Below are 12031 nucleotides of genomic sequence, written 5' to 3' on the forward strand. Positions count from 1 at the left end.
CATCTTCCTTCTCCCTTATTCTTTTGGTCCCATGACTCTTCATAGTTGCGGAGTGGTTTAACTTCAATGGGAGAGAGGGGCTGCTCCCACTCAAACTATTCTCTAGCTGTAGTACTTATGGCAGGGGCAGAAGCCTTTTTATAAAGGCAGGCCTTCCCTTGCAACCCAGTTGTCACCATGGGCAGCAGATCTACAGCTGCCAATTTTAGCTCATCTTTGCAAAGGACTTTTCATGCCTCCCCTCCCTTCCCCCACTGCAGCCTCTGGTCACTGTTGCAAGCAAGTATTTGGAGTGGCTGATTTCCCAGCATTAATGAGCAGATGCTGCAGGGATTGGGGGGGGTGAGAGCAGCCTCCTCATGGAGCAGTGGTTCTCAACCAGAGTACTGCAGTGCCCTGGGGTACCACAAGATCCTTTTAAGGGTGATGTGGAATGCAAACACCTACATAATATTCATAAGGTAAACCCTGAGATTTCAAATAAGAATCTGTAGTGTCAAAAACTTTCTGCCCTATTGTAGTCTTTCTGAGTTCCTTGTAACAGGAAAAAAAAGCTCTATTTTCCTTCTCTTTAACAAGATGGTCCTTGAGTCTAATGATGTCAAGAACCACTGGGATAGAGGACTGGAGCAGCAGCCAGGATCAGCCAGCCATCAGTAAAACATGGCCTGGATTGGGTGGAAGCAAGGGATTAGCCAGCTGTTCTTAAAAGATGAGCTGGATCCTGTCTCTTTGCAAGCTAGATCCAGACTGTAGGTTGCCAACCCCTTAGTTAGGGGATTTTCCCTGCACAGCCTCAAAGCCAAGCCTCACTTGCTGGGCGAGTGCTCTAACTATAAGGCTATTGGGCAAAAGTAGGAAGTACTGCTACCACTGATCAGTTAGTACGACTTACCTACCCTCAGAAGTGGGAGCAGGAGCTCTTGCACATTGGGTGCTCTTATTTACTTGCCATGCAGGATGAGTTCAGGCATCTTTGCTTCGAAGAATTTGAATGTACCCCTTTTGCTTAATGTTTCCTATTGACCTTCCTCTGGAGGCACAAACTCTCTCTATTCTCTGTATAGAACACCTGTGTCCCTGAGCCCAGTCAGATTTATATTGCTGTTCAGAATAATTAAATCTCACTGCTGTATGGGGAGCTTAGGTATATGCATTAGGTTAAATTTGGATTGCTGCTGTGGGACACAGGTTTTGGATGTTCCATTGCCTAAATGTAAGCACCTCAGAAACTGAACTGGATCTGACCCAAAGTTACTACCACTCTTCACTGAGTTAAGGACATCCTGTCCATACCTAACCAAATTAATAGAAGGTTTGGACAAACACAACTGAAGCAGTTTCAAAAGGAAGAGGAAAGCTGCTACTTGGGAGCCCATATTACAGTGCTTCTCAACCTTCTTAGACTCAAGGCACACGTCAAAAAATGCCAGCTCTAAGCTTTCACTTGTTTCTTGATTACAGAAAAAACAATACAGCAGTTCTTTTGTTGCAAAGAATTCAAGTGGCACAGCAGTCGAAAGATGTTAGATTAGAAGCTATGTCTTCCTGTTGGAAATCTCTGGGTTTATCTTGAAAATCATGTGTAGGTGTTTGCACACCTATCAGTGCTAATGTTGCACAGTGTCCCACAGCACCCTAAAAGGAACTCATGGTATCCTTGGGTGCCATGGCACCCTGTTTAAAAATCATTGGTGTGGTAACTGTTATGCTGTAATTTAGGAACATGTGATCCAATACTGATATAAATGAGCTACATTTGAACTAACTTTGACCTTGGGTAAGTCAGGGTTAAAGTTGAAGCTCTTTTTGCCACTATTGTATTGCTACATGTGTAATAATCTGAATAGCAGCTCTTCCTCTTCTCTTGAATTCCCTTAAAATGTATATTTGTCCATATCCCAAGACACTAAGTTCTTTTAATCAGCCATCCTCCAAATAAATGCTTCTTAAAGAAACATGAGAGTAGAAAGATCATTTTTGTAGGTTAAGCACAATTTCTTGGCTTCAATTCTTAACAAGGCCTCTAAATCAATATAAATGATTGGTATGTGCAGCTAAAACTGAAAGTCTAGCTTCAGGGTCAGATTGTTAATACTTGCGTGTATAGCAGCATATAGAAACTCTACCAAGATTGGAATCCCATTGTACAAAACACAAACAGTACTGAGATGCTGGTGTGGGCACCAACCCTGGGATTCTTTCTGATATGTTTGACTTTATGAACAAGTCCAACCCAATTTGTTATGTGAAAATCTAATAGCAGGATAGAGTTGAGTCACTTGGGATAAAGAACTTGAAGGTTAACACAGTGATAAACTCAACTCCTTCATTTTTGTTGTTATAATTGAACTTAGTCCCCCAGTATTTTTTGAGTCATGTTTTAGAAAAATGAGATAGAGATCCTCCTTAATGTCAGCGGGAGAATCCTTACCCCCTAATACTAGAAAGAGAAAATTAGACAAAAGTGTACCCGGGACTTTTTAATGTGAAGAGAGAGTAACTAGCATTTTAAATAATCAGTTGATTCTAAACTTTACTGCTCTAATAATACAGATTGATTAATGCGATAAAAGAATTTGGACCCAAAAGTATGTTCCACAGGAATTAAATTTGCTTCCTTAAACAGTCGTGCAAAACCTCCTTTGACCTCTCAACATCTGGTTAATGCATAGTTTCAAGTGAATACCAACATAAAAAAACCCATATATTTGACTTATTTTCACTAAACATGGAGGCTAAGGACAGAAATGATGCATAAATCAGTGATCGTAAACTGATCTAAACCTGTAACAGAACAGAAGTTCAGTGCAGGTAGACTGGTTTCAAAATGGCAGAATCTAGTTTAAGGTAGACCTGAATGGATGTTGTATCAGATGTAATCACTTTAGGTTAGATCGGTCTATCAAACTTCTGTTCCAGATATGTGACCTAACTTGTGTCAGGAACGTAACCCTTGAATCCTCGGATGTTTTGCTAACCCCACCCCACCACCACCACTTCCCTGGCAGGCAGACAGGCTAGTCTTTACCCTAGCTTGTCTGCTCTGGCTGAGCCACATGGCCATGCCCCCAGCCTATCACAGAGCTGAAGCAGCAAAGCTTCTGCTTCCTAACTCTGCTGCTGGCGATGGCACAGGGGGTAGGCAGAGGGAGGAATGGATCACTCCTCTTCCCCCCACTAGGGTCTACATCTGGGACAGGCAGTTATTTCGGGCAGAGGGCCTCCTACTGAGTTTTGGCAAGCCATTGAGGGCCACATGACAGGCAGCCAGGGCAGATAAATATTAATTTTCGAAATTTTTTAGGGGCTCTGCGGGCCGGATAGAATGGCCTGGCAGACAGCATCTTTCCCACCCCTGTTCTACATGGTGGGGGAGGGGCTCTGACAAGGGTGTGAGGCTGGGGCAGTCGCAACCAAGCAAGACGAGAGTTGTACAGGAGTGGATTAACACTTCAGCTTATCCATGGTACATTGCACAGTTGTTTTGTAGTTGTTTTCATTATGTTAACTTCTCACAAATTTCAGTAAAATATTAAACAATTTAGAGAAGCATTTAGAGCAATTCCAAGAAAAATATGGTCACCAGATTTAATTTATTGTTTCTAATGGACAGATGAGGTTCTTTGGGTAGATGTGATATCTTTTATTAGACCAACTAAATAATTGGAAACATTTGTTCCTAATATGTTTATGAATATTTAATTTTTGTTTTAAAATGCTTGTAGTGTCAACCCTTTAGGCAACCAGAACTGTAAAACGTTAAAATGGGACACATGTAAAGGGACACAGAGAAACTTGTGTTCAGTTTATACAAACTGTATAAAAGTGGACAAAGTTGAATGGTCAATTACAATCGATGGAACTATTTTTGTAATTAACAGTTATCTCAACAAAATTAATCTGTTGCTATTAAATTGTATGCTGAAGTTTAGTTACCTGATTTAGCTTTATTTTCATTAAGAACTTTTTAATGTGTTAAACACAGGTATTTCTTGTCAAAAAAATCTCAGGGTCGGATGCTAGACAACTTTATGCAATGAAGGTTTTAAGAAAGGCCACGCTGAAAGGTAAGTGATAGTTAAAGTAGATATTTCTGAAAGGTGATATATGTTGTGCCAAACTTTAAAAAAAAATGTTTTTCAGACCACTGTTTTGAATCACTGCTTATAAGGACCTTATTGAACAGAGTCTATTTTTGTCCTCTTTTACAAAAATAGGCTTTAAAAATGCTGGCTTTATATTATATTTATATTGTATTTGATGCCTGAAGATACTACATTCATATTGTTTTTTAAGAACAGGTTTCATTCTGTGGAAAATTCAGGTTAACTTACTGTGATTACTTTATTGGCTACCAAGGATTTTAAAAAAATTCTAATGAAATCCAGTATTTGTATAAAAAAAGAAAAAAAATAAAGATAATTATAATGGAAGTCTTGGCCTTCTGCTTGTTAATACTGTCCCAACAGTAACCATGTTTCATCACTATTTTTGCTCCATTAATTTGGTGCTGACAACTTAGTCATTTAACATGGCTGTATATTTTTTTTCCTCTCCAAATGCTATGTAGCTTTGTGTATAAAATTCATACCTTTTGCCTAAAGTGGCTCAGAGTTCCTACCCAGTTTTGGGTATAATGTTTAAAAATCTATTTTGTCACCTGTTTGTTTTGAATTAAACCAAGTGAGGTTCTTTGAACACACTCTTCCTGGGGGAAAAAAGAATTTCAGGAATAGATACGTGTGGTTTTATATGAAGAGAAGCTATTTTTGTTTCCTTTTTCCCAGGTGTTCTTCATACACAGTCACAGTAATCTTCAGGAAAAGGGTGAAAATCTCAGTACTATATAACCTTCTTTCTAGCTACTGTGTTTTGTATTACTGAGAGGGTACTTTTGGTTTATAGTTTAAGATCAGTATTTAAAGTAGGGATTTGATTACTGTGGTGTATATTAAGAGCCAAGTAACTGGTATCCTCCCAGACATATGAACATTTTGAGAGATGATTTTATGTTTTGAACCTTGACTCTGAATTTTCTTGGTTTTCTGTTGATGTGTATGCATCCTTCACTATTACTTTTAATATAGCTTTTGTTAGAGGTTAAATAGAAGGGTTCATGAAGAATGGCATTATTTCTGCATGGGAGTACAAACAAATTTTGTTAAAACAATTGCATTTAGATTTTTTTTTAAATTGAGTTTCTATGTTATGTATAGCCCAATATTTTTCTGATTTGTTTTTTGTCTTAGTGTTTGTATAAGATGCCTATAAAAAAAACTATTTTGCTGTTGTGGCCAAAATTTCAAGGAAGCATTTATTTTCCTTTCCTTTTCTTTAATAAAAGATGTGGGTATGTTTTATGTGGAGTATCAGGTTGTATTTTTGTTTCAGATTCTGCAGTTGTTGCCAGAAGAAATAAAAACAGAATAGCATAACTCAGTTGAAAATAAGTCGTACTTAGATGTAAACTGTCATAGATTCTGACGCTTAAGAATTGAGCAAGTGTAAGATGAAAAATAAAAGACTGTATAATGTCCTTTTCTCCAAGTGTATTTCTACCTTGCGCCTCAATTTATTTCATTGTTTTCAATCATGGCTTTGTAAGAGCTTTCAACTGACTTTCTCCTTTTTGCTGAAACTGGTAAATATTGAGTGTTTGAATGAATTGTTACGTTAACATTTAAAATTGGTTCTGTGGTACAAAGGATATTGTTCCTCTGGTAACTCCAGTTAAGTCTTCACAACATTTAGAACTTAGTTTCCACCCATTTTAAAGCCATTAGGTAACTTTGATAATCTTGGATTCTCCTATATGCCTGTAGCCTTCAGTGGGGTAGTTGGCTTTATTCACATCCTGCTTTGTGGAGGTAAGGGGAATTTAAACAGCAAGCAATAGACTTCTCTCCCAGGTCCTGGCAGACATTTATGGTGTGATTAACATGTTAATTGCCCATAAATTATAATATGCTACATGTTTAGTCAATTGAAGGTGCAGACAAATGGCAAACCAGCCACGAAGATGTTCCATATTTAATGTGCAGTATTATTGCAGCTGTCTTGTATCATGCCTTAAATTGAGTGTGTGCCATGTTTCCCCAAGCTGGGACTCAGGCCTGCCCAGTGCCCCATCCTGAAGCTCAGCTGAATATTATAATTGGGCACAGGACAGCCCTGGTGTCCAAGATCCCAACCCTCCAGGCACCAGGATCAGGCAGGGAATAACCTCATGTCTTGAACTGGGACCTGGGACTGTCCCATACCCAATCTGAACACTTAGCTGAGCATCAGAGTGGGGCATGGGGCAGCCCCAGGGTCTAAAGCACAGCTGCCCCCTGCCTGATACCTGAAATCACTGAGCTCCAGTTGTCATGCAGTTCAGATCTGTGGAATATTACATCCCATCTAAATGTAGTGCATCTATTATACACACCTCATATGGCAAATGCATGATTTTGGCGAGAGAGGCTTGAAATTCCTCGGATTCCAATCATGCCATGATATTAATGTCTGCTAGGGACACTTCTCAAAAGCAAGAGCCATGATGCAGCAGGAGCTTTGTGAGAACCAGCACAGGAATTGACAAAAACTTGCCTGTATTTCAAAACATTAGCCAAAGCCTAGCCTGAGAACAGTAGACGTAGGACTTTGATAGTGCACTGTTTTCTGGTAAACGGCACATCTCCGGGAGTGAAGGCCCAGGTTTTCTTGAGTTCTGTAGTGACAGTGCCACCAAGATGATGGGTCTTTGGCTTTGGTACATTGCCCAGAGCTGACGTGAAAGCTAGAGACCACGTGGAGAGCCAGCTGATTGAACTAAACTGATTTCTTAAATTAAGTAAAATTTTTTGTATGTAAACAAGGTCTTTTGATATTCAATTTAATGTTAAGGTTCAAAATACGAACAAAGCAGTGTCTGCTAACCAGTGTATTGAGATTTTCTGTCTCTAGACATAGACTGAGAAGTCATTATGCAAAATTTAAAAAAAATGCTGGTGTTGCCCAGAAATTACACTTTGCAGCATTAAGATGTTAACCTTAACCAAATGGCAAGGGGTACAATGTACCACTTTTTCTAGAGGTTGCCACAGTTGTAAAACTTCTGTATTTTAATTGTAAGAGTCTTGAAAGCGACTCAGTTGATATCTTAAAAGAAGCATACTTACAGATAAATAAGGTATTCCCTTCTGGCTGAAAATATGAAATCAATCAATCTTGTATCCCAGTGACATCTTGTAACTTGTTTTAATGTCAGCATTTCAAACAAAGTTAATTTTGCTTAGGTAGTGTACTTTAGCTGTATTGCATCTTTTTTTTTTTTTTTTTTTGGAAGCATCTCTTAATCCAAAATCGGTGATAATGATATCCTTTAAGGCTGCTTGCTAATTGCAAACAGTTTTACTTCTCTCAAATATAGTGTATAGGAGAGAACTTTTTAACAGGGGTGCAGTTTTAGAAACCAGAATGAATTTATTTTAACATGCCCAACCTATTGGTGTTTGGAGTAGGCTCAGGAATACCGGTCTAAGACGGAGTCCAGCTTACTAATCAGCACTCCTTTTTTTTTTATTGAAGGATGGCTTTTATCATCTTTCAGTACTTACCCATGAGTGGGAGATAGAGCTACACCAATCCTATAGGCTTATTTTATATATAAAAAAAAAAAAAAAAAAAACTGAAGTAGAAAGCTGTGTGCTTGAACAGACGCAATCCCACAAATAACTTTTGTGACCTTTTTGGGGATTCCTGATGTAAAGGTCAAACTTGAAATATAGAAATTTTTTCTGAGCTCAATAGCCCATAATTAAGTGCACTGAACTTTCAGTAATCTATTCAATGAGGATATAAAAACTTGGTAGCTTAGTAGATAAATGGTAATTGTTGGTCACCTTTTTTCATGTGTTTCTATATTATTGGCAGGGTCAGAAAAGTGTAAGACAAGATAAACAAACAAAAACCCGTGGTTCACTCATCCTGTGAAAGGTGTAATGGTTGTATCTAATCCTTTCTGTAGGGACCTACCAAATTCACAGCAGGAGTGGGCTATGCAGTGGCTCCTAATCTTGAAGGTTCCCCTGTGTACCCCCTGCCCCCCACTGATTGGTAGAGGGGGCCCGCTGCTTGCTCCTGAGCAGCAGAGAGGCAAAAATCAGTTTTAACTGCCCTTTTTACCACTCATCGCTGGTTGGCTGAGGGGCCCTGGCAGCCACAGGTCTGTTACTGACTGGTCAGGCAGCAAAAACACCACTTATTTATATAACTGTTGCCTCCCTGCTCATCAGGAGTAGGTGGAAGGGGCAGGGGTCACATGCAGCAGAGCTCGGCCAGGCAGTGCGGTCTGTGGCTGCCCCTGTGGTGCGTCACATAGAGCCGAGCCCTGCCCAAGGCAGGCTGTATCACACTCCAGCTGGTGCCTGGAGGTGGCTACTCATGGTGCTGGGCGGGCAAAGTAGGTAGAAGGCAGCTGGAGGCAAGGGGAGCAGACCACCATCCATGTAGCTGCAGCCACACTAGGAGCAGCCCTACTGGAAGATGTGCGCGCTGGCCAGGGCCAGGCCGGTGGATGCAGGCTGAAGCGTGGCATGGGCTGCTCCAAGTGGGGCTTGGCTACATGTGGAGCACCACAGGGACAGCCACAGACCCCACTGCCTGGGTAAGCTCTGCTACATGCTCCCTCTGCCCCCTCCCCCTACTCCCAGTCAGTGGGGAAGTGCAAATCACAGTTTTAAATATGGTGCTGTTTTTGCCTCCTGGCCAGTCAGCAATAGATAACAGGGTTGCCAGGCAACCCCAACCCCTCACAAACCGTCGGCAAAAAAGCACCATATTTTAAACTGCAGTTTTTACCTCCCTACTGCTCAGAAGCAAGCAGCCAGGCCCCTCCACCAGTCAGCGGTGGGGCATGCAGGGGAACCTTCAAGATGAGAGGAGCTGCTGCACAGCCCACTCCGTGAATTTGGTAGGCCCCTCCCTATCCGTATTCTAGATAGTGAGAAACTTCAAATATGAAGCTTTATCTATCTTATTTTGGCAGATATTTCTAAAATTGTAAGGATGCCCAAAACATTTGGTGGGTGCCCTTTTTACCATAGGTTGCAAAACAAAATAAATAAGAACGACTTTGTAATGGTATAAAGGTGTTTATATTGGTGTAGTGTAAGTTCATTCTTGTTTCTCTTAGGGATGTAAATACTGTTTAAAAAAATATCCTTATAACTTGTTGTAATTACAGTGGTTAAACAGTTAATTGGTATGGCTCCCAGAGGGAGCTGAGCTGATTTACTTGTGAAGAGCAGAGTGGGGCGGGGAGGGGGGGGGGAGTGGGGGGGGGGGACCTAGTACCTAATAGCTAGGCTTCACAGAACCCGGTGCTGCCGCTTGCAGCAATCCCCGCTCCCTGCTGCGAGCAGCCTGGGCTGCTCCTGGTAGGTGGTAGGGAGACTACAAGCAGCTACATTGTAGTCTACAGAGCCTAGCTATAGGTACTAGTCCCCCTTCCCTCCTCCTCACTCCTCCTTTCCTCCTTCCTTCCTGCCTGCCCTGCTGCTTTCCAGTTCCTGCTGGGGTACTGTGAGGCTTCCCTTCCCATCCCCTTCCCCCACACACACACCCGCTGCCCTGCTGGCCTGTGCCTCACCCTGCTCTAAATGATAATTGGTAAGCTATAACCAATTATCAGTGGCCTTATTGGTTAAATAATTAATCATTTAACCATTCACATCCCTAATTCCGCTACCTTGTTTTCTTCTTGTAAATCAATGTTTATAAAGACTTTTTAAAAAAACTATGTATATTTTGAAGTTCACGACAGTCACAAATCTGCTCTGTAAGGATTTTATGGAACTACAGAAAGTTACAATAATAAAGCCAAAATGTACAAAAGAAATTGGCAAAATAATGTGGTAGGGAGGAAGTTTGCCCACAATATGAACCCTAGTTTATGTTCATTGCCTTTTTTACAGTTCGAGATCGGGTTCGGACTAAAATGGAACGTGACATCTTAGTGGAAGTTAATCATCCTTTCATTGTCAAGTTACATTATGGTAAGTTTTATAAAAAAATGCAATGTTTGTCATACATATTGTTAATAAGAAATCTTGTCTATCTGCCACTCAAGTATGTGTTCAGAAAAATCATAGAAATCAGTTGGTTATCTAAACCCTGATCCTGCAAAGCCTTATTGCATGTGTTTAGCTTTTACATAAGTTTAATAGTCGCTTTAAACTTGATCAGACAAATCACTGGGTGTATTGTTAAACATGTGCACAAGTCTTTGCAAAATGTGGTGTAGCCCATTATTTCATAAGTGTAACAATCATCAATTAAAATTTAGGTAGTTCTGTAAAAAGAGTTCATTCTCTATCCTTTGGCTACCAGTGATTCTGCTTTTTAAAATGCTTTCTTATCCAGGACTTGCTCTCTGAAGACCATTATGAACCAAAGGATTGGGTTCCATTCCTGTGAGTTAGTAAAGGTTCCTGTTGATTGCAGCAGTAACTAGATTGGACCATAACATGTTCAGAGGAAGTACTGAAAATGACTAGGAGGGTTCAACCTGTGCCACGTACCACAGGTGGCATGAGAAGTCTGTGTGTGGCTCTTGGTATACCAGGGAAGGGACAAGCAAGCAGCGCAGTGGCAGATAAGGCAGAAAGCAGAGCAGTAGATGGGGAGCTCAGGGAAGTAAGATGAAAGCAGAGCAGCTGATTGGGCAGGTGAAGGGATAGGGGTAGCACACTGTGGGGATGGAGGGCTAATTTGTGGCATGCTTATCAAAATGGTAGGCCCTGACTGGTATACAGCATCTGTTGTTAACAGTACAAAGTAAACTGAAAAAGGGAGTTTCACTTGTAGTTTGTTTCTTCTTCTTTTCTAATCTTTCAGTTTTGGTAATTGTAGGCTTGATTTAAAATAGTATACTCTGAATGTTCAGACGTGTGATTTTTAAGTTGATAATATCCCTTTCAAGATTGGATTATTCACTATAGCCTACTTCAGTTCTTTGCCTGTTCCAACTTTAAATTGCTTAATTTATGTAGCTTCCAGAACTCTCCTTGTATGATAACTGTACAGTACTAGATCTTCTTATAAAACTGAATATCCAGAAATATCCAAAACAACTATGCATATAATTTATTAGTCTGCTGTTTCACAAACTAGAGTTTTATTATCAAGAAAAGGGATTTTCGTTGGTGATCTGCCTTTATTTTTTCTTCTGATATGACGCACTCATTTTTAGGTAAGCTGAGCTGTCAGTACCATAGCAAGGGGGGAGGGGTGAGCAGGGCAACTGCCTCTAGTACCAAAGTGAAGGGGTGCCAACAGGTGCTGCCTAGCCAGGGCAGGGCATAAGATGGAGCCACAAGCAGCTTGTCCAAGGGGGCGCAGGGATGGGGGGAGGGCAGTTCCTGCCACTGTGTGCACTCCCAAGCAAGCATGGTGGGGGGGCACATGCTCCCTGGATCTGTGTGCAGGGCCAGGGTGGGTTGCCACTGCGGGTTTGTCCAGGGCACCAAACTTTCTTGCTATGGTACTGTGAACTGTCTTTTAATGTTTTAAATTACCATCATCCACCATGGGTAGAAAATCTTTTTGGATATAGAAACAACAGTAAATTCTGATAAACTTGTTCTTTTGTTCATAATAGAAAGATAACTTGGAAAAACTGCTTAATAAAAATGTTTTAATGGGTCTTTACAGCTTTTCAAACAGAAGGGAAGCTGTATCTTATTCTGGATTTTCTCAGGGGAGGAGACTTGTTTACACGCTTATCCAAAGAGGTAAACAGTTATTTACGCCAAGCATATTTAACATGGTGTTTAAGTTACCTATATTGGTAAACTAGATAAATCCCTGCATGAATAATATTTTTAATTCCCCATGAGGACCTGATGAAAAATGCCTTGCAGTCAAAGCTCATCTAACTTTATCCCAACCGTGTAATTATTCCAATAAAAGATATCACCCAAAAAAACAACCCTTGCCTCTATTCAAAATTTAAGCATACTTTAAAAATATTTTAAATCCAGGA

General features: G+C 40.5%; 1 protein-coding gene across 5 annotated transcripts in view; it reads left to right on the top strand.

The window, feature by feature from the left end:
- RPS6KA3 (ribosomal protein S6 kinase A3) overlaps positions 1-12031 on the top strand; it is a 115437-nt gene that overhangs the window by 49326 nt on the left and 54080 nt on the right. For all 5 annotated transcript variants that reach the window (XM_014608245.3, XM_014608242.3, XM_014608243.3 and 2 more), the window contains 3 exons: positions 3989-4070; positions 9963-10043; positions 11701-11780. In XM_014608245.3, coding sequence (XP_014463731.1) covers positions 3989-4070; positions 9963-10043; positions 11701-11780 — 243 coding nt within the window. The remainder of the gene's footprint in view (positions 1-3988; positions 4071-9962; positions 10044-11700; positions 11781-12031) is intronic.

The sequence above is a fragment of the Alligator mississippiensis genome, chromosome 1 (genome assembly GCF_030867095.1).
Source record: "Alligator mississippiensis isolate rAllMis1 chromosome 1, rAllMis1, whole genome shotgun sequence".
Classification (NCBI taxonomy): Eukaryota; Metazoa; Chordata; order Crocodylia; family Alligatoridae; genus Alligator; species Alligator mississippiensis.